Source organism: Pelodiscus sinensis, chromosome 1 (genome assembly GCF_052426305.1).
Source record: "Pelodiscus sinensis isolate ZL-2025 chromosome 1, ASM5242630v1, whole genome shotgun sequence".
Taxonomy (NCBI): domain Eukaryota; kingdom Metazoa; phylum Chordata; order Testudines; family Trionychidae; genus Pelodiscus; species Pelodiscus sinensis.
The window spans coordinates 28,164,560-28,185,717 of record NC_143052.1 but is presented as its reverse complement, the minus strand read 5'-3'; the positions used below and the strand labels follow the sequence as shown (position 1 = coordinate 28,185,717).

Here is a 21,158-nt window from a genome sequence, read left to right as displayed (position 1 = left end):
CCATTGCATTAGACTGGGCAGGGATTCTCCCTGGGCTCTAGCACCCACCACCTGAGAAGAGACAAGGGGCCCAGTGCTGCTGAGATGCTTGTTCCTAGGGTCCAGCCCAAAGTCTGACCTAGCTCCCTGGGACCTGGTTGCAGGCGGAAAGTGGCTGTAATGGAATCAAAGGGAGCCAGAGCTGCTGCTGTTCTCCTCTTGCTACTCGCATGAGAGCCTGGTGGGGACTGCTCAGTGTTCACGGGGGGGGGAGGGAGGGGGTTGAGGCAGCTGAAGGAAGGAAGGAGCAGTGGGGGTTGGGAGAGGAGATGGGGGGGCCTAGCTGTGTAACAGGGCAGAAAATGAGGCAGGAGCTAATCTGCAGAGTAAGTGGGGCTTTCTTCCATAGCTATTATATATATATATATATGTTAGTAACTGGTGGGTGCCACAGTAGCACACATGACATCAATATTGGTGTACAAGACAAAACTCACTCCGTTCAGCCACAGTAGTACACATGACATCAATATTGGTGTACAAGACAAAACTCACTCCGTTCATGGATGGAAATCTTAGAGGGAACACTGGCTTTCATCATTAGAACTCACCTAGTGGTAAGGTGACTGTGGGAAATCTGAAGAAGACTGTTAGTAAAGGCATGAATGGTAACAAAGGTATATGTATTAAGAATGTTATTTAATTCTTTTTACTAGCACTGGTTTGATTCATAATGAAGACTTCAAACAGTAGGTTATTCATAACTTTGGAACATTTCTATGATCTAGGGTTGTTAAATTGCATTTAATCAGAATTTCCATCGACTTCTTGATTAGTTGATAAGGGGGGAAACTGCAAAGCCACAGCGGGGTTAGCTCCTGGCCCCTGACGCTAACCTCACGGTGACTCTGCCTTTTAAATGTGTTAAGAGCTGCTAGGCTCTTAATAGTTTAAAAGGCAGAGATGTAGCGGGGGGACCAACTGTGAGCTGGAAATCAACTATCTTGGCTCACACCTGGTCCCAGACGCTGCGCCTCTCCTTTTTAAATGGCAGCTCTTACTACATTTAAAAAGGAAAGGGGGTAGCATCTAGAACTGGGCATGAGCCAGGACAGCTGATTCCCGGCTCAAGTTCGGTCCCTCTTCCTCCCCTCGCCGCCTCTGCTTTTTAAATGTATTAAGAGTCTGGTGGCTCTTAATACATTTAAAAAGCAGAGGCACAGTGTCTGGGCAAGGTGGGAATCAGCTGATTCCTGGCTCACAACTGGTCCCCGGCTACGCCTCTGCCTCCTCTGTGAAGATGGTCCTGGGAGGAACTGGCTTTTAAGCCAGCTTCCCCCCAGCACTAGCTCCTGCTCCAACCCCTTGCTGCCTCTCTCTGATAGAGGCAGCTGGGGGGGGGGGGGGGAAGGAAGTGAAGGGAAAGGGGAGTGACTAGTCGAGTCACTACTCAACTACCTGATAAGCATTTGTTTATCCGGTAGTCGACTAGTCACTTACATCCCTACTATGATCATGCAAATATTCAAGGAAATGAATGTTCATGAATGCAAATTTATCTTACCTGCACTAGTTGCAAAAGGTAATGCAGAACATCATCATCTTCTAAGCTCTCCAACTTTTGAACTGCCATTGCTCTTACATTTTCATCCGAAAAGTTACAGTCCAAAAGTTGCATTGTTAGTCCAACATCCAAAGTGCTATGATCCCAAGCTTCTCTTTTAGCTAACAACTGGTATGTTTTGGCCACTATTTCTTGCTGTCCCCACTTCACTGAGCTAAGCAGCTTAGGATATGCCTTGGGGTGCTTTATGCTTTCATATCTAAAATGCCACAGTAATTCTTTATCCTCAGGTGTAAGTGGATTAAGTGGGTCAGTGTCTATGATTGCCTCAAGCTGTTTGCGAAGCTGATTGGGCATTTCAGCTCTTGTCCTATCCCCTTGGGGGTCAGATGTTATTCTATGTTTGGGCAAAGCTATTGGGTGGCAATATTTATCCAGAACAATGGAGATAGCCATTGAGTTTTCTTTATCAGGATTGGTTGCTGATGTAAGTTTGTCAGCATTGATGCTTCCCTGCTCTTCCCCCTTCCCTGAAATCTTCCACATATGAAGCACATACTCCCCACTCCGTAGCAAAGAACGATGATCAATCAACAAAATATTTACATAATAGAGTAGCTGGGTTTTGCATTTAGATTCAGAGTTGGGGGAATCATGCGACTGGATGGTAGCCTTTGTAGATAATGCCTGTGCTTTGCCACAATATATCTGTAGATTGAGTAGTGCTCCTTTAGGCAAATCTTTAATTTTAATATCAAATTCAACCCAAGTATTCCATAGAACCTCCTCAGTAAAAGGCTTAGATGTGGTTCTTCTCTGTGAAAGAAGCTGTTGGCCATGTTGAATATTAGCCTCAACAAACACAGTAAGTTCAGTATTTCTTGGTAGTACCGGGATATCAATGCCAACTATCTTGACCCTGAATTTTCTGTTACAGTCCCACAAAGAGATAGTGAACACCCTCTCGTGATCTTTTCCATCTATTGTCAGCTGTTCATGATATCCTGTGACACCTGTGCAGTCATCCACCAAAGGCCATTCTTCTTTCTGAACCTCATCCTCTTTTGGGTCAGGAGGATCATCTAATACTAGGTGGATCTCTTCCCCATTCTTCAGGCACTGCCTTATCCAGTGAAAATCTTTGACTGGCGTCTCTCCTGTGATATACTCATCTCTGCCACAAACCCGGAGAACAAAATCCAGTTCACTGTGATCCTCAGGAATATCCATCAAAGATTTCTTCTTTGCCATTTTGGTGAAAAAGCTCTGAAGGATCATATCTGGAGTGTCATCAATTGATACTTTAATTTTCTGGCTAGTTGTTCCTCTATGTATGATTATAAAAATATTGTTATTAGTAATCTTTTTAAATACATATTCTGGGAGTGGTTTGGACGTAATCCATGGATGCATTGAATACAATTTTGGATCTCTGCAGGCTACTTCAATCATTCGTGGTGTGACTAATCTGCGACGAGTAAATTCTAGCTCATCATCATGCACATTACTAACATCAGTGACATCATAGCCAATTAAATCATTAAGCTGTGACTGAAATTCCTGAACTACCTCTGTTGGGTTTTGCTTCTGGATAACATAGATTTTGCCTACTTTTTTCTGTAACACTTTCCAGTACAGTATGCAGTCCAAAGTCTGTATTACCTGATGTTTGTCATAAATTTCATACCACTGTCCTTTCTTTTGATATTGAAGAATACATTGATCTGGAGTGAATTTATGGTAAAAATCTGTGGTTTGGCTTGTCTCTATTGCACGCATCCAAATCTGTGCTTTCATTTGCTCAACAGTACAGTTGCCAGCTATTTCGAGTATCATTGTTTCCGGCACTTTAGTATGTTTATTGCTTGTAGGCAGAATGAATTCAATGGCTATCAGCTCCATTGAAGACAAATTACTTGCTGCACTGAAAGGCTTCATTCTTCTTCTCCTTCGTTTGTTTTCCTCTCTCATTACAACCCGCTGTTCATAATTCCCCAACTCCATACCAGAAGAGATCTAGTAAAACATACAAATGTTTGATCACTTTCTCATTTAATTTTTGTGAGTGTACTTCTAAAGATTCATTAGCTCTTTTGCCAAGTTTAATGACAGGTTTTAATAATAAAACTTACATATATAATATACTTGAATTCGACCCAGCATTGCTCTAGTCCTTAAGGTTATGTCTACACAGCAGCGTTATTTCAGAATCACTGCTGTTACTCCAAAACAACATAGTCCGCGTCTACACTGCAAGCAGTTATTTCAACATAATGTTGAAATAATGTTGAGCTGGAGGCCTTCTTACTCTGTCTCCTGTAACTCTCATTTTACAAGGAGTAAGGGAAGTCAGAGGAAGAGTGCGCTTTCCTGGACTTCCTGTTGTGTACTCAGCACCAAAAGCCAAATTAAGCTATTTCGACTTAAGTTATGCAATTGTCAGAGCTCAAGTTGCGTAGCTTATTTTGGCTTTAAACCTGCTGTATAGATGGGCCTTAACACAATTAATTTTTGTTTTTTGGAAAATAAAATGAAAATGTACATGCTCCATTTAAATCATTGCTCTGTGGTGGGGTTGGTGATGTGGGGTTCAGTATGCAGTCTGCCCCAGGGAGGGAGGACTACCTCAGACCTGTCTCACCACAGCAGCATGGAGCTAAATGAGAAGAGCCTCTTCATGGCCACCACAGCTCCAACGGACCCAGTTGAAGGAGGGGTGCATGTCCCCAGGCTGGGGCACATCCAGGTTTTTCTGCCCCCTGTGCTACCCAGCCAGAATGAATAATGTAGCAAACGGTGCACTTTCCCCTCAATCCTTGATGAAAGGGAATAGCCAGCAATGCTCCCATATAAATCAGGATAGGGGAGACAAGAGGATGTAAGGGCACCTAGGGGTGGGAGGCTCAGGGCTGGGAAGTCCCGGATGGGGAGGGGTCCGACCCCAGCCAGCCCCTTTCATCTGCCTGGTGAGTCTGTCTCTTTTCTTTGTGGTTTCCTGAAGAAGCAAGGACATTCCAGGCATATCCCATTTTCCTGGCACAACCGAACCCTTAGTTTGCTTTAAGTTATGATAAAAGGAAGCTGTATACTGAATTTGGTGGTGGTGGTGGGGGGAGAGGGTTGAACAGACAGACAGACTCTCAAACATTCTATAGATATTCCCAAAGTTTCTAAATATAAAGTTATAAAATTATCTTATTTGAATCAATGTATTCGTTTTTAAACCAAACTCTAGGTACAGCAATAACTAATTCAAATTATGCATTTATTGAATACTATCCACCCAAACACACTTTATGAATTATGAACCTGATCTTGCAAGGGCCTTAGGGGCCTAAACTCCCAGATTTTAGTAGAAACTGAATGCTAGAAGTGTCACGTTTTTTGCTGAAACTGATTTTCTCTTTTGAATTTGGCAAACATTGAACTTTTCCCCCTCCTGTATTTTGGATGATACTGTAGTTAACTCAAATGGATTTTAACATTTAAAAGACATTTGCTGTTGATGAGCCAGTATCATAGAATGATGTCACAATAAGATCCAGAGAAAAAATGTTAATTTTAGCAGAGAAAACACATATTGTTTCTCTGTGAACCACACAGAAAGTGAAACTGTTTATTATTCCCCCCCCCGTGAGATGAAGTATTAGTATATTTTTATTTTAAAAATCCCATATATAAAGTACATAGAAATTTTAGCCCAATAACTTTGAAAATGTTCCTTTAATCCCAAGCATCGCAAAACTGGTAACATCACTGATTTTAAAATGAGCATGTCTATATCTATATCAATATCTTACAGTTGGTTACAAAATAAAATGCTCACAAGCCATTGACGCTATAGTATACTGTATAGCAGGTGAAAATATCTAAACCAATCAAAACTGATATGAAATTTGGAAGAAATTTTAAGCCAATCTTACTGATTTTAAGAAAGCAAAAAGATTATTGCTCTCAATTAGTCTTTGTTCTACCATATCAAAATGGAACTTATTTACAAAGTATTCAGCTGAGAAAAGCAAAGTTGACTGGATGTACTTAAATTTGTTTCCCTTCAATCTCTCTTTCATAAATTGTTAAATTGCTTAATTTTAACTTTTTTTTTCAGAAAAATAATCTAATACACATAAAGCCTCCCTCTGTTTGCTTACCCAAAATCCCTGTAACTTGATGGTTACCTTGAAAATATTAGAAAAAAGGTAAGCAAATACAAAACTAAACTGAAACAACAGAACACAAGGTGACTCTAAGTTGTTTTTAACATTTTGGAAAGCAAGTAACTATGGGCATTATGTTTATAATTACTGAAACAAAATGAAACATTACCTGATTACAAAGCCCAGGATGAGTCGCTGAATAAGACTCATTTGTTTAATTTTAAAGTATTTTTTAAAAATGAGGATCATTCACAAGAAAGCTGTTTAATACGCTGTTCTGCTTTTTGTGTTCGCCTTCATATCCAGATGCAAAGGAAGTGCTGCACTTACCAGGAAGGAAGTTTTAACCAAGTTGATTATACATATGATTGCTCATTTTTAAAAAGTCAGAATGCTTTTCCTGTTTGAGCAGAACAAATATATTTACAGTACTGGCGACCACAAAAACTTGAACTTAATTTTGAAACTCATAGGTGGAAGGGACGTACTAAGAATTACCTAGTTAGACAAAAATATAATAAAATAAATATAAATAAAACAGTTAAAACAATGACATATGCATAAAGCTAGTTGATCAGAAGAAATGCTCTGTATAAAGATGAACTACATTTAAAAGAGGCAAATTATAGAGGTTGAGTTAGAAAAAAAGAACAAATTAAATAATCATCCTTAGGGGAGGATCTGTTAAGAGAGATTCTATATATTAAGGAGGAGAGCATGGAAGATGATAAAATACAGGTAGAGTCTGATGAAAAACAGCTAAATGAAATTTGAGAATCTTATTCAATTATATAAGGTAATGGCAGACAGCAAAAAGGGACAAGTTTTTAAAGGGCTTATATAAAAATGCTAGACGTCTAAATAATAAGACTGATGAATTAGTGTGCCTCATATTAAATGAGGATGTTGATGTAATAAGCATCACAGAAACTTGGTAGAGTGAAAATAATCAACGGGACACAATAATACAAGGGTACAAAACATATCTGAAGGACAGAGTAGGTCCTGTTGGAAGGGAGTGAGACTATTTGTGAAAAAAAGCATAGATTCAAATGAGGAAAAATCCTAAATGAGCCAAACTGTATCATAGAATCTCTATGGATAGTAATTCTATGCTTCAATAATAAGAATATGTTACCCACCATCCAATCAGAATGGTGATCGTGACTGTGAAATGCCCAGGGAGATTAGAAAGGCTATAAAAATTAAACAACAACAATAATTGGGGATTTCAACTATCCCTACATTGACTGGTTGCATGTCAGGATGGGATGCAAAGATAAAGTTTCTAGACACTTTAAATGACTGCTTCTTAGGCAGCTAATCCTGGAATCCACAAGAGAAGAGGAGGTTCTGATTTAGTTCTTAGTGGAGCACAGAATCTGGACCAAAAGGTGAATATAGCTGGACTGCTTGATAATAGTGACCACGATATAATTGCATTTAACATCCATGTGGTGTAAAAACACCACAGCGACCCAAAGCTGTAGTATTAATTTTCAGAAGGGGGATTACACAAAAATGAGGAAGTTAGTTAAACAGAAATTAAAAGAGATACTGCCAAAAGTGAAACACCTGCAAATTGCATTGGAAAATGTTTAAAGACATCATAATACAGGCTCAGCTTTAATGTATACCCCCAAATTTAAAAACACAGCAAGAGAATCAATAAAAGTACCACCATGGCTAAACAATAAAGTAAAAGAAGCAGAGAAAAGCAAAAAGGCAAACAGTTAAATCCTAGTAAGGAAAACAAAAAGGAACATAAACTCTGGCAAATAAACTGTAAAAACATAATTAGGAAAGCCAAAAAAGAATTTGAAGATCAGCTAGTCAAAGACTTTAAAAGTAATAGCAAAATAAATAAATACATACAAACATCAGAAGAAGGAAGATTGATAAAAAACCAGTTAGTCAACTGGCCAATCAAGATGGTACAGGAGCATTAAAAGATGATAAGGCCCTCACCGAAAAACTTACTGAATTTTTTGCATGAGTCTTCATAGCTGAGAACGTGAGGGAGATTCCTAAACCTGAGGTATTTTTTTTTAGGTGACACCTATCCCAGATTGAGGTGTCATTAGACAAGATTTTCAAACAAAATGATAGACTAAACAGTAATAAGTAACCAGGACCAGATGGTATTCACCCAAGAGTTCTGAAAGAACTTAAATGGAAACTGCAGAACTACTAACTGTGGTTTGTAACCTATCCTTTCAATCAGCTCCTGTACCAGATCACTGGAGGATAGCGGATGTGATGCCAGTTTTTAAAAAAGGGTTCTGGGGTTATCCCAGTAATTACAGGATAGTAAACCTGACTTCAGTACTAGGCATCTGGTTGAAACTACATGAAAGAATAAAGTTGTCAGGCACATAGATTAACATAATTTGTTGGGGAAGAATCAACATGGTCTTTGGTGAGGTATGAATTCCCTTTACAATCTACTAGAATTGTTTGAGGGACCCAACAAGCATATGGACAAGGGGGATCTTGTGGACAGTGTACTTAGATTTTCAGAAAGCTTTTGACAAGGTCACCTAAGGCTCTTAAGCAAAGTAAGCTGCCATGAGCTAAAGGGAAAATTCTCTCATGAATTGATAATTTGTTAAAAGATTGGAAACAAAGGGTAGGAATAAATGGAGGCAGCAGTCCAGTACCCTGGGCTAAGGAAGGCTCCCACAAAAAGATCACTGGTCCCCCAAAAGTGCAGATTTGGGGGGGGGTCCCCCCTTAGCTCAAGGACTTGGGCTAAAGCCAATAATGCCCCTGTGTTCTGGCCCTACTTGGTGGGGAGGGGACATGGCTCCATGTTAGGCCAGTCTCCCTCCCCCCAGGGCTGGATCTGCAAGTGCTGGGAAGCTCCCTCGCTTCCCTCACCTTCAGACTCAGCCCCTGCAGCTCCCACTCACTGAATCAGCAACATTGGGAGCTGTAGGGATGGTGCTTGCAGGCGAGAGCAGGGCAGCAGGCAGCAGAGCCGGTCTTAGGGGCCGGTGAGCCAGGTGGACCACTGGGGCCACCATTTTCAAGGGGCTGCCGACAGAGGTCGACAAAAGCCTGCTCGTGACATGCGGCAATTAAAGGGGCTGCGACCACATTTCGGCCCTTTTTGCTTGACAACTTTTACTTGGCGGTTGCCTGGGGCCGCCAATTGGTTAGGACCAGCCCTGGCAGACAGAGCCACCTACCCTCTCCCATCCAGGCCTGTGTCACCAAAGGGGAGCTGCCCCAGGTAAGCGTCTCACCTCCGTAACCTTTGCCCAGCCCTGAATCTCCTTCCACATTTTAATTCCCACCAAGACCCCACAACCCCACCTCAGCTTCCTGCCAAGCCCCATCCCGCACCCTGATTCCTGCCTTGACCAGACATCCCCACCTCCTTCCCTGAGCCCCCTCCCACACTCCAAATCCCTGGGCCCCTGCCTGGAGTTCCCTCCTCTACTCCGAATGACTTATCCCCAGAGCCCTCCTGCATCAACCCACACACCTCTCATGCATGCTGATCCCTCACACATTCACAACTCATCCCAGAGCCTACAGGGCCCCCAAAAGGTTAATTTAGGCCTGCAGTCGGGGATGCCTGAAAGTCCCCTTCAAAACCTCAATCTACCTCCTCATCTTCCTCTAATTAAACCTGTTTTTCTTCAAGCATCAGCATTAAATGATAAATAAAAACACCTATTTCTTAGTCAAGTTTATTGTTTTTCTGTTTTATTTAATGACTAGTATTTTATATTTTTCATTGCAAATATACAGTATTTCAGCTACATTATCCATTAAATTGACTTTTGTGGGCTAGTCTAGGAACCTAACCAGCAATTATTACATTTTCCCCATTGTTTCTGTGGGAAAATACATTTCATGTCCAAACAGCAGACTTACAAATTTTCAGAACACAATCTGTTTGTAAATTGGGGACTTCTTTCATAATGATCTGAAAAAGAGGGTAAATACTGAGGTGGTAACATTTGCAGATGATTCAAATCTACTTAAGATAATTAAGTCCCAAGCAGACTGTGAAGAGCTACAAAAGAATCTCACAAAACTTGGTATCCAGGCAACAAAATGGCAGATGAAATTCAATACTGGAAAATGCAAAGTAAGGCACATTGGAAAACATAATCCCAACTATACATATAAAATGATGGGGTCTAAATTAACTGTTACCTCTCAAGAAAAAGATCATGGAGTCATGTATACATCCCTGAGAACATCCACTCTATGGGCAATGGCAGTAAAAAAAAAACCAAAACCAACAACAACAAAAAACAGGATGTGTCCTCAATAAGTTGGTTTTGTTCTTTGAAAACATAGTTCAGTTGATCTTGTGGAATAAATTGATTATATATATTTTATTTTAAAATATAGAGGAAATATACATAATCTTCTCATAATACATGAATTCATAATGTATTTACCATTTGCTACCTAACCTTAGATACACTTTTAATTGTATATGATATGTATAAATTGTTAATATATAAATGAATTGTATAGGGATGATAAAATGCGTTTTTTAAAATAAACATGTAACTGCTGAAATTTTCAGCAATTACAAGTTTACATGGTGGGGTAGGCACAGGGAACCAACTGTCCTCCCCCCTGCGCTGCTGCCTCTATATATTATTTCAGCAGTTACACAGTTACTTAAATGCATTTTAACATCCCTAGTCTACGCTGAAGAATTACAATGATGCAGCTGCATTGTTGTAGCTGTGATGCTGTAGCAGTTTAAGTACAGACATACCCTTAGGATCTGAAATTAACACTTCACGGAAGTGAAAAAAATCTTCACAGTAACTACTCACCTTATTCATAGAATTATCATCATGATTTAAGACCCAAAATAGTAACTCCGGTAAGGAACACACAACTTAGCTGTCAACTCATTTGCAACAGGCCACTGAAAAACTTTCAGCTAGTAACATGCAATGTTGTTGTAGCAGGCTGCGTCTACACTGGCATGATTTTGCGCAAATACTTTTAACGGAAAAGTTTTTCCGTTAAAATTATTTGCTCAAGAGAGCGTCTATACTGGTATGTGCCTTTGCACAAAAGATTTGCTTTTGCGCAAAAGCATCCGTGCCAGTGTAGACGCTCTCTTGTGCAAGAAAGCTCCGATGGCCACTTCAGCCATCGGGCTTTCTTGCGCAAGAAATTAACATTGCTGTCTACACTGGCCCTCTTGCGCAAGAATACTTGCGCAAGAGGGCTTATCCCTGAGCGAGAGCGTCAGAGTATTTGCGCAAGAACCACTGATGTTGTACATTACAAAGTCAGTTTTCTTGCGCAAATACTCGCGGCCAATGTAGACAGGCGGCAAGATTTTGCACAAAAGCACTTGCTTTTGCGCAAAATCTTGACAATGTAGACACAGCCGCAGTGTTTGTTCCAGGATATTAGAGAGAAAAGGTGGGTGAGATAATGTCTTTTACTGAACCAATTTCTGTTGGTGAGAGAGACAAGCTTTCAAATTACACAGATCTCTTTCTTTTATGCCTGGGAAACTTAGGCCACGTCTACACTTGCCTTTATGTTGGTGAAACTTTTGTTGCCTGACGGAGTGAAAAAAATCACCACCACCCTTTTCCCTGAGCAACATAAGTTTTCCCAGAATAAGCGCTCAAGTGCACAGCACTATGTTGGCAGGAGACTCTCGCCAGCACAGTTGCTGCCTTTCTTTGAGCTGATTTTATTATATTGATGGGACAACTCTCTCCTGTCAGTATAACACAGCTACATTAGCACTCTTAGGCTATGTCTAGACTGCAGAGTTATATTGGAGTTATATAATTGTGAACCACAATTTACGTATCTTTTTCTACTTTTTTTTTTTTTTGGAAGAGGCTTTTCTGAAATTTGGCCCCTCTACATGGGGCCAAATATCGGAAAAATCTCCTCTTTCAAAACATCCCTTATTCCTCATACAAGGAGGAATACAGGGATGCCAAAAGAATGCATCCGCTTTCCTGGAAAAGCTCTCCAGTGTAGACACAGACTTACAATGGCACAGCTTTATACAACAGGCCAGTTCATCATGAGTGGTCCCTTGACATATATGTTAACTGCTTATGCTAAACAATCTAGTCCATCTTGAATTTAGTTGGGGACACTTTGAGAAAGATTCCCAGACCTGAAGAAAGCTTATCTCTTTCACCATCAGAATAAAAGATATCACCTGCTAGTTACCGCTTTCAGTCATTTTTATCTATTGTATTGTTTTATCTCTTGTAGGCAGAGCAGACAAGGATGCAAATGGTTAAGGTGGCCTAACACTTTCTTTTATAAGATGCTGTTCTCAGTTGCATTTAACTTTGCCAAACTTTAAAAGTTAGGGCTGAAATTTTCCACGCCGAGTGTCAAACTCAGACTGATTTTTTTTAAGTTCAGCTGTTTCAGAGAATGAGTTTGGGGGAACTATGCAGTTTTGCTAATTGTAGGCAAAATTGCTAACAGGGGCTTGACAAACAATATGCTGGAGTCAGTATGTCTGTGATAGCTAAAATAAGCAGAAACACCTTGATGATAGGGACTATTGACAAGATAATCTTGGAACATAAGCTTCAGTAGCCAAGTTAGTCTGTAACGGAAAAAACTTAAAAAACAATGAATAGTCTAGCAGCACCTTAAAGACTAATAAAACATGAAGGGCACACAGACAGAACATGTTGTACAAGGACTGGTTCCTGCAAAATAACAAAGCCAATTTATAATTTAATATGTAACAAATGCAATTCAATGTATAAATGTGTACCGTATAAAAGGAAGAGGTTGTCTGTGTAACTTTGGATGTGGGGTATGCCCTATACCTCCCACCTACGCATAAGTTTGATCAACTCAGCAAAGCTTTGCTTTATCCTCAATATAAAGGAACTGGAATGTTGAAATCCAGAGTCAAAATGAGTGTTTTGAATCCCTGAGAACTAGATGTTCTCCCAGAAATGGACAATGCGTTCAGTAGAAAATGTCTTGGAAGGATCCCTACACTAATATTAAAAAAATAAATAATCCTTTTGGATGAGAAACTCCAGCACCTCAGATCTTTGGAACAAGGTTTGAAATTTGGCAAGTGAGGGGAGAAACAATCCTAGGGTGATGGAAGTATTTTTTTTTCTAATCCCATTAAAATTCACTCAAATTAACCAAATAATAAAAATCTGAAAAACTGCCATTTGTACATGAAATTTGCTGATGTTTGGTAGTTACATTCTCTGAAGATTGTGCCAGGGAAGAGCAAGACTTTCCCTACAATTGGCTCTTCTAGATAGCAGGGCCATGATAGTGCTGGGCACCAGCACTGAAAGCAGGGAAGCACAATGACTCTCATGCAAGGAAAAGATGAGCAGGCAGTGACAGGGACAGAAATAGACAGGGTGAGGGGGAAACTGTGAAAGTTTGTACCTTTATGTTCATCCTTTTTATAAGACTATGATCAATGTTGGACAAATCATGACCTGTGAGGGATCATTTGAAAACCTATAATTTCCTGAATATTGTTGGATCTAACCAAATCCCATTGCCATGACCTTATTAAATATAACTTGTAACTCCTTAGATCTGGCAAAAGCCAGCAAGAACCGGTCCTAACATTGTCACAGTTGATGTTTGCTTAAAGAATAATTCCTCCAAAACAAACACCATTTGCAGGTCAACTTCCCATAAACATCAACCAGCTGATCAGACTGGTTGTTGTTTCACATAATATTTATTAAGTCTATGCACTGTCCAGCCATTTAAAATATTGTTTGGACTCATCCATTTGCAAAGGACAGCAGAGGCGATACTGTGTGATAATCAAATGGTCCTGCCATCAATAATAATTCAGATATAGAGCATGGTATTATGACATCGGTACTAATTGCCTGAGCTTACAGTACCTCTTTCCCTGTCTCATTTGGGCCCTGACCCCCATCTTCAGGTCATTTGGGTGGGGATTATCTCTTTTCTATGTACAGGAAAGAGCTGAATGGAGTTCCAGTTACAGTCATAACTGGGACCTTACAGTGATACCATAGTATAATATTTAATAGTAATTTGGTTTAGTTGTGGGGGCATATATATATAAGAATGGCCATACTGAGTCAAACCAAAGGTCCATCTAGCTAAGTATCCTGTCTTCTGACAATGGTCAATGCCCGGTGCTTTGGAGGGTGTGAAGAGAACAGGTAAACATCAAGGGCTCGTCTACACTGGCCCCTTTTCCGGAAGGGGCATGTTAATTTCACCTATCGTAGTAGGGAAATCTGCGGGGGATTTAAATATCTCCCGCGGCATTTAAATAAAAATGTCCGCCGCTTTTTTCCGGCTTTTAAAAAAGTAGGAATAAGAGCCTCCGGAAAAGGGCGCTTTTTCCGGAGGATCAGGGCCAGTGTAGACGCTCTTTTCCGGCTTTTTTAAAAGCCGGAAAAAAGCGGCGGACATTTTTATTTAAATGCCGCGGGGGATATTTAAATCCCCCGCAGATTTCCCTACTACGATAGGTGAAATTAACATGCCCCTTCCGGAAAAGGGGCCAGTGTAGACGTAGCCCAAGTGAGCCAACCCCTGTGTAGGAATGTACTATCCCATTTAAAAAGAAACCAACTGTTCCCAACCACCAGGCCACAGCCTGCTGCTGGGCTGAGGACCTCTGGCTGCCAGCCTGCAGTGGCTCTGGGGGGGGAGGGGAGGTAGGAGATACCTCTCCCGCGGCTGTTGGGAGAGGCGTGTGCTGCCCCAACTCTCAGCCAACCACTTCCGGGAAGGGGTGAGATCTCTTCTCGGACGTGGAAGAGCACATCACTGCATGGTGGGAAAGTCGCACAGAGCCCAGCATGGCAGCCCGAGAGCAGCTGCAACCCAGGCAGCAGTGCTCAGCTGGTGGCTGAGAGGCAGTGCAAGGCGGGGCTAGTGCTGGGGGACTCTGGTGGTGCGAGGCTCTAAAAAGCAAGGGATTGACATTGGGGGATACTGTGGTGTCTGGCATGGGAAGCTGACACTGGGGAGCTCTGACGGCAGGGCTAGAAGTGGGGGGACTCTGGGGGCAGGGCTGGCTCTGGGGATGGGGCTAATATTAGGAACTGGGGGCTAGCGTGGTGGTGATGGGCTTTAAGGGGCGGGGGGCTGGCACTGAGGTGTTCTGAAGGCAGGAGGCTGGCACTGGGGAGGGAAGGATGCAGGGGACTCTGGGGTCAGTGGCTAGTGCTGGGGGGTGGTATTGGAGAGGTGGAGGAGGCTCTAGGGGCTAGGGCTGGGGGCTGGGGCTTTTGGCAGACTGGTAACATTTTATTTGCATATCCATTATTTGCATAATAAATATGCAAATAAAATGTTACTGGTCCGTCAAAAGTTTTTGAATGGGTTTGCTGGTCCCTGGTATAAAAAAAAGCTGGGACCCACTGGCTTAAATGGTATGCTTAACTAGGTAACCCGGATCCCAAGTTTACCCAATATAGGCACATTACTAATCTAGTTATTAATGGTGTTCTGAGGTTTAACTCATAATTAGCCTCTGCAAAGCATTTTGAGAAGTTCTATATAATCCTTATTCAGGGCAATGTAGTATTATGGCTTCAATTTTGTACTATAATATCCATTGAACTTAGCTGTTTTTAATAAGATCAAGTGCACTACTAAAGCTTGTCCAAGTGGGAATGTTTTACCAGTTTTACTGGTATAATACAACGCATGAAAATTTATTATTCTGGTACAAGAATGGCTTTTTCCAGTTTATTTTTCCAAACAAACTAGTTTTTTTTTTTGTAAAAAAGGCAACCTATAGCAGAATATGGGTGTCTACTAAGGTTATAAAATCCTGTTTAATTGGTTAACTGGTTAATTGATGTTTAACTGGTTAATTGATTAAAGCGGGAAGCCAGGGGCTGGAGTGCCCCCCTCCCCTCATTGCAGACAGGGTCTGCCCTGGCTGACTGGAGTGCCCCTCCACAGAGGTGGAGCAGCTCCCCACCAGTTAACCATTCACATGCTTAGTGTCTACCAGTGTTCCCTCTAACTTTTTCCACCCCTGAGCAGAATGAATTTTCTTATGCGTATCAATGCATAGGTGCTGTGCGACACGTAACCTTCATATTGGTGCACATAACAAAATTCATGTAGCGGGAATGAGGCCAAGGAGTTCTCAGTGTGGGAGGGGGATCAGGCATAGGGTTGGGGTGCAGGAGTGTAAGAGCTCCAGCTGGGAGTGCAGGCTGTAGGGTGTAACTGGTGTTGAGGGGCTCAGTACTGGGACAAAGGGTTAGGGTGCAAGGACTCTGGCTGAGGGAGCAGTGGAAATGTTGGGAGAGGGACAGAGAGGGTCTCCAGATTTGGGAGGGGTGCTCCTGGCTTGGGAAGGGCTCTGGGCTGGGAGTGTAGGCTATGGGGTGAAGGAGGGGACTCAGGACTGGAGAGGGGCTCAGGGTGTGCAGGGGATTGGGGCTCAGACTTACCTGGGCAGCTCCCTGCTGGGGATGGCAAGGGGGCTCCCCTCTGCTGGCCATGGCAGCTCTGTGCTAGTGCAGGCAGGGAAGGGCATCCTCCACTGCTGGCTCTGGCAGTTTCAGGGCTTGTAAAGAGAAATTTCCTCCTGCTACAGTCTGAGCCCCTGGCGCAGAGCATAACAGGAAGCTGCATGGCTGTGGCATCCTAGGGGGAACTTAGGTGTCTACACAGAGAGTTATTTTGGTACAACTACATTGATTTAAATATACAACTTAGATTGTTTTCAGTATAACCTTTCCCAGGTAGACACAGAAATGTAATATCCAATACCTCCTGTATCAAGGGACTGAATTCTTCCCTTGGGGTATTGACTTTTTCATATCTGTTATGATCTAATGCTGAACTATGCAAACAAGATGTTATAAAACACCCAACTGTATGCACTCAAACCCTTTATGTCAAACCCATTAGAAAATTAGTTATTGACTAGGGTACCAGCATTCACCTGGTTCAGCTGAAAGTATGCTAGATAACTGCCATGCATACATTCATGCTTCCTATTAAGAGTACTCTCATTCACTGAAATGCTAATAGCAGCTGCCACAGGTCCTCTGCACATTAGTGATCACTGGAGATGTAAAGCTGTTTAGGTCTCTCGTCAAAGGGGAGGTTTAGTAGTAGATTTTGAAGAGATCTAAAATTTTTAGTTACCTCCATAAATTCAAACAGGGATCTTGAGTATAGTAAGGTTATAAATAATTGTACATAAATTTTTCACAACAGTAGAATAATATTACATGTTAAACAAAATCAAACAAAAGTTTTAAAGTAAGGAAATTCACAACAAAGGTCCCTGCAGTATTCCGCTTGCTGCTTCCCTCTTCTGACTGTGTATTTTATTTACAACACTGGTTTTTAGTTGCATAGTTATTTAGTCAGCACCAACACTCTCCTTTTATGCCAGGTAGAGGGATATCTCAAGGGTGTTTACAATAGTTGGACGATTTTATGGCCTGTATGTATAAGATGGACACACCGGACATTATTTGTAAGTTTAGAAAATTCATTTATTAGAGTTTAATATTTATACTGCAGTAGATCAGACTAATACATTTTTAAGGCCAGAAGGGACGTGTATGATCAGCTAGCCTGACTTCCTTAATCTACACTACCATCTATGCAAATTCTTAGTTATGTGAGTAGTTCCTTTGCATAAAGTTACAGGCATGTGTAAGTATTTCCAGGATCAGAGCTTAAATAAATGTAGAGTAATGAGACAATTTAAATTACTACAGGATCCATAACTGCAAGAAAATTTAAAATAAATTTAAACTTAGGATTCTGATAATGACACATTAAATTAATGGTTAACCTTAACTGTATTGTAATTACCATATTAGTCTATGAATTTTCTTAGGTTTCAAACAGTCTAACCTATTTTATCATTATAGTAAGACACTTACATATGCTCCCATATTAATTCTTCCAAAGCTTAGGAGATCTGTATTTATTGTGACAGAATTTAGAAACTCCACTGTGATCAAAACACAACTCATAACTTCTACAATGGCCAATATGCAGATTTCTCAGAAATCCTTTTGATTCTAAAATCTACAACAATCACTAAGGCATTTAAAAGTATATGTACCTACCCACTGTAAGATTGGCCAACCTGTGTGCAGGATATGCTTCCAGGTCTTGTGAATTAACAATAAACCAAGATCATAAATTTAAGCTATACAAGGATTAGAAAATTAAGAGCCAAAAAACTCCAGCCCCACCCAATGTGCATCTTCCACTGGTGTTGCAATTGTTGGAGCTGTACCCACTGATTATTATATTTCTGTATGCCTTTGTTTACATTAAGATTTTTTTTTCACCGTTGATTCTGACAGGAGGAAATACTTTCTCAACATGATCTGATCTCTGTCCTTTAATTTTCAGTGGGGCTCTGCAGTGACAGGTAGTCTATCTCAGTGTTTCTCAACCAGTGGTACCAGTACACTTCGGGGTACTCCAGAGAAGTCGGGGGAGGAGGGGGGGGGGAAGGAAAGGAACACAACAGAAATATGGAGAAAAAAAATTTCTGTTGTAAGTTTTACAGTGCTTTATTATTTTTGTACTTTTTATGCCCAAAAATTTAATTGCCTGCCCAGCTATGATTAAGTTGTTTAAACAAATGTGTTGCAATGGTAGAAAAAAATTGTGTGTCTGAAAACTTAAGTACTTAATTTTATTTTTTTTTAAAGGGGTACTTATAATTTTTAATGAAAAATACTTTATGAAAAAAAAAAGGTTGATAAACACTGGTCTATCTGCACAGAGCAAATTGCAAAATCGGGGCCTGAGAACTGGGGACTCCCAGAAGGTAAAATCAGGCCTATGCAAAAGCTTTCATCCAAGCAAAAGAGACTCAAACAAGCCCTTAGCTCTTAAGCCAAGTTGTGCCGGAGGCGTGAATCAGCCACACCACAGCTGCAAGACCCATGTTTCCTAAGGCCCACACCTGCCCGCGGGGTGTCACTCGCACCAAGGTCGCCCCTTGCTCTAGCGCGGCAGCCCCAGCCCCACTCCACGCGCTACTGCACCCCGGGTCCTGAGCTTAGAACAACCCACCGCCAGCCGGCGCGCCTGGACACCCAGCGCCCCGGGCCGCAGGGGGCCCTGCGCACCCCACGCAGCACAGAGAGGCGAGGAGGAAGCAAACTCGCCTGTTCCGCTGGAGCCAGGGGCGAACCCCACTTCTAGCTACTCACCGGCTTGCAGCGGCTCCTGCAGGTGTCTCCCCAGCAGGGAGGCGGGCAGGACCCGCGGGCGGAGGCGAGCCTGGCTCTGGAGCTCCGGCCGCCGCTTGTCCCGCTCCCGGCTGCACAATCTCTCCCGAGAGCCGCGGCGGGCGCGGCCCTCGGGCTGCCCGGCTCGGCACCTGCTTAGGCTGCTGCGTGGCTACTGCAAGTCCGGCTCCCGAGCCGCGCTGGCAGGGGCCTGGAGCCGGGCAGGGCGCGGAACAGCTCTGCGGGGCAGCGGCAACGCCCGGCGGAAGGAGAGCGCAGGGAAAGCCCCGGGCACCCCCTGTGACCCGCTCTGGGGCGGGCAGCCTGGGCGGGGGAAGGGGGGCACTGGGCTTCTCTGTAAGGGCGCAGCGCCGCTGGGACTGCAGCGCACGGAGAGAGGGGCGCCAGGGCGTTGTAAATCCCCCCTCTCTCACGTATGCTGGCAGGGCTCAAGGCAGCGGCTCTGCTAGGTCTCGCGTGCTGAAAGCCATCCTCTGGGTGGCTTGGGGGTGAGGCTCATCACCACAGGGTGCCCGACCCCAGTGCAATTCCCCCGTGGAAGATGGGGGCGGTGCCTGCACCAGGGCCAGTTCACCTGCTGAGGTAAAAACCAGTAGTCCTGTGGCACCTTAGAACAGGGGTAGAGAACCTGTTCTCCCCCAGACCCTACAGCTCAGCCTATCATACACTGGAACCCCCTTCCCTGAGCCCCTCACATACCCCAACCCAAATTCCTGAACCCTCATATCCAGAAGTCTGTGACTTACTTGGTACCCTAACCCTACATCTGACCCCAACACTGCCTGGCCTGGAACTCCCTCCCCAAGCCAGCGTTCCCTTATCCACTTCCTCCTGCATCCAGATTTCCTCCCAGAGCTTGCACCTCTCACCCCTTCCTGCACCCAAATCCCTCATTCCCACCCCGGAGCCTACACAACCTGTCTCAACCCAGCGAGGGTATGGCTAGACTGCAGAGTTTTTCAGGATTCCGGAGATACCCCAGAAAAACTCTTCTGCATCCAGGGATGGGTTTGTTCTTCCACTTTCTAGTGGAAGAGCAAACTTGATCTTTCGGTCACCCCTATATTCCTCTTTCCACGAGGAATAGGGGGGCTTCCAAAATAAGGGTTTTTTCTGACATTTGGTCAAGTCTAGACAGGCCAAATGTTGGAAAAACTTCTTCCTACAGAAGAATTGGAGGGGGGGGGGGGGGAAGCAGCAAAGGCTGAGGACAGCAAGTGATGGAGAGGATGTGAACAGAGAGGGCGGGGCTTCAAGATGGGGCGGGGTGGTAGATCTTGGATTGTTCTATCATTAAAAAGTGATCTTGGGAGTAAAAAGGTTGGAGACCACTGCCTTAGAGGCTAACAAAAATATATAAAATCATAAGTTTTCATGGGTAGACCACATGATTAGCTCATGATTCTATATATATTTGTTAGGTTTTTAGGTGCCACAGGACTACTTGTTTTTAAAGTTACAGACTAACATGGCTACTTCTCTGAGACTGCTGAGGTATGTCACGCTAGTCATGCTATGGTTGGTTGGTTTGTTGATTGTCTGGTATTGTGTGTGCATTGACTGTTGGAAATAGTAGTATGGGTGCAAATTTCCCTAGACTATGTAAGCAGGACCTCAGTGGAGAAATAATTACTCCTTTCTAGAACTAACTGTTGCAAAGTGTAATGGAGGTTTTGAGAAATTGTTTCCCCACACTCATTGTGACATTTGACCAGATTACAGTATACATGGGTAATTATTTTATTAGACTTCAATGCCTCGTTGATCTCTCTCAGCATTATTCATTCAATAGCCTTTTTCTGATCTGCCAATATAATAGTACTATTGATATAGCTGTATTATGATTGGTATACAGACACGTGTAGTGATTATTTTTGACCATGTGCCCACTTTTATTTCTAGTTTGTCTGATACCTTAATAGTTTATTAAAATGTATCATTGTGGCCTGAACCTGTCCCTCCTCCAGGACAGCTGTAATGTCTGTCCTGTTAGAATCATAGGGTTGGAAGAGACCCTAGGAGGTCAAGTCTAGCCTCCTATCCAAAGTAGGACCTACCTCAACCAAATCATCCCAGCCAGGGCTTTGTTAAGCCAGGACTTAAAAATCTCTAGGGATGGAGATTCCACCACCTCCCTGGGTAACCCATTCCAGCAATTCACCACCCTCCTAATAGTTTTTCCTAATATCCAATCTAGACCTCTCCACTGCAATTTGAGATCATTGCTCTTCATTCTGTCAC

General features: G+C 42.6%; 1 protein-coding gene across 2 annotated transcripts in view; it reads right to left on the bottom strand.

Moving 5' to 3' along the window:
- PIK3CG (phosphatidylinositol-4,5-bisphosphate 3-kinase catalytic subunit gamma) overlaps nucleotides 1–19,224 on the bottom strand; it is a 62,426-nt gene extending 43,202 nt beyond the window's left edge. Inside the window, exons 1-2 of one of the 2 annotated variants that reach the window (XM_075927028.2) lie at nucleotides 18,879–19,224; nucleotides 1,544–3,559 (exon numbers count right to left, since the gene is read on the bottom strand). In XM_075927028.2, coding sequence (XP_075783143.1) covers nucleotides 1,544–3,547 — 2,004 coding nt within the window. In that variant the 5' untranslated portion in view covers nucleotides 3,548–3,559; nucleotides 18,879–19,224. Of the gene's footprint in view, nucleotides 1–1,543; nucleotides 3,560–5,869; nucleotides 6,125–18,878 lie in introns of those variants that run through there. The other variant, XM_075927021.2, reaches the window with a different exon arrangement.
- Nucleotides 19,225–21,158: the final 1,934 nt, after the last annotated feature.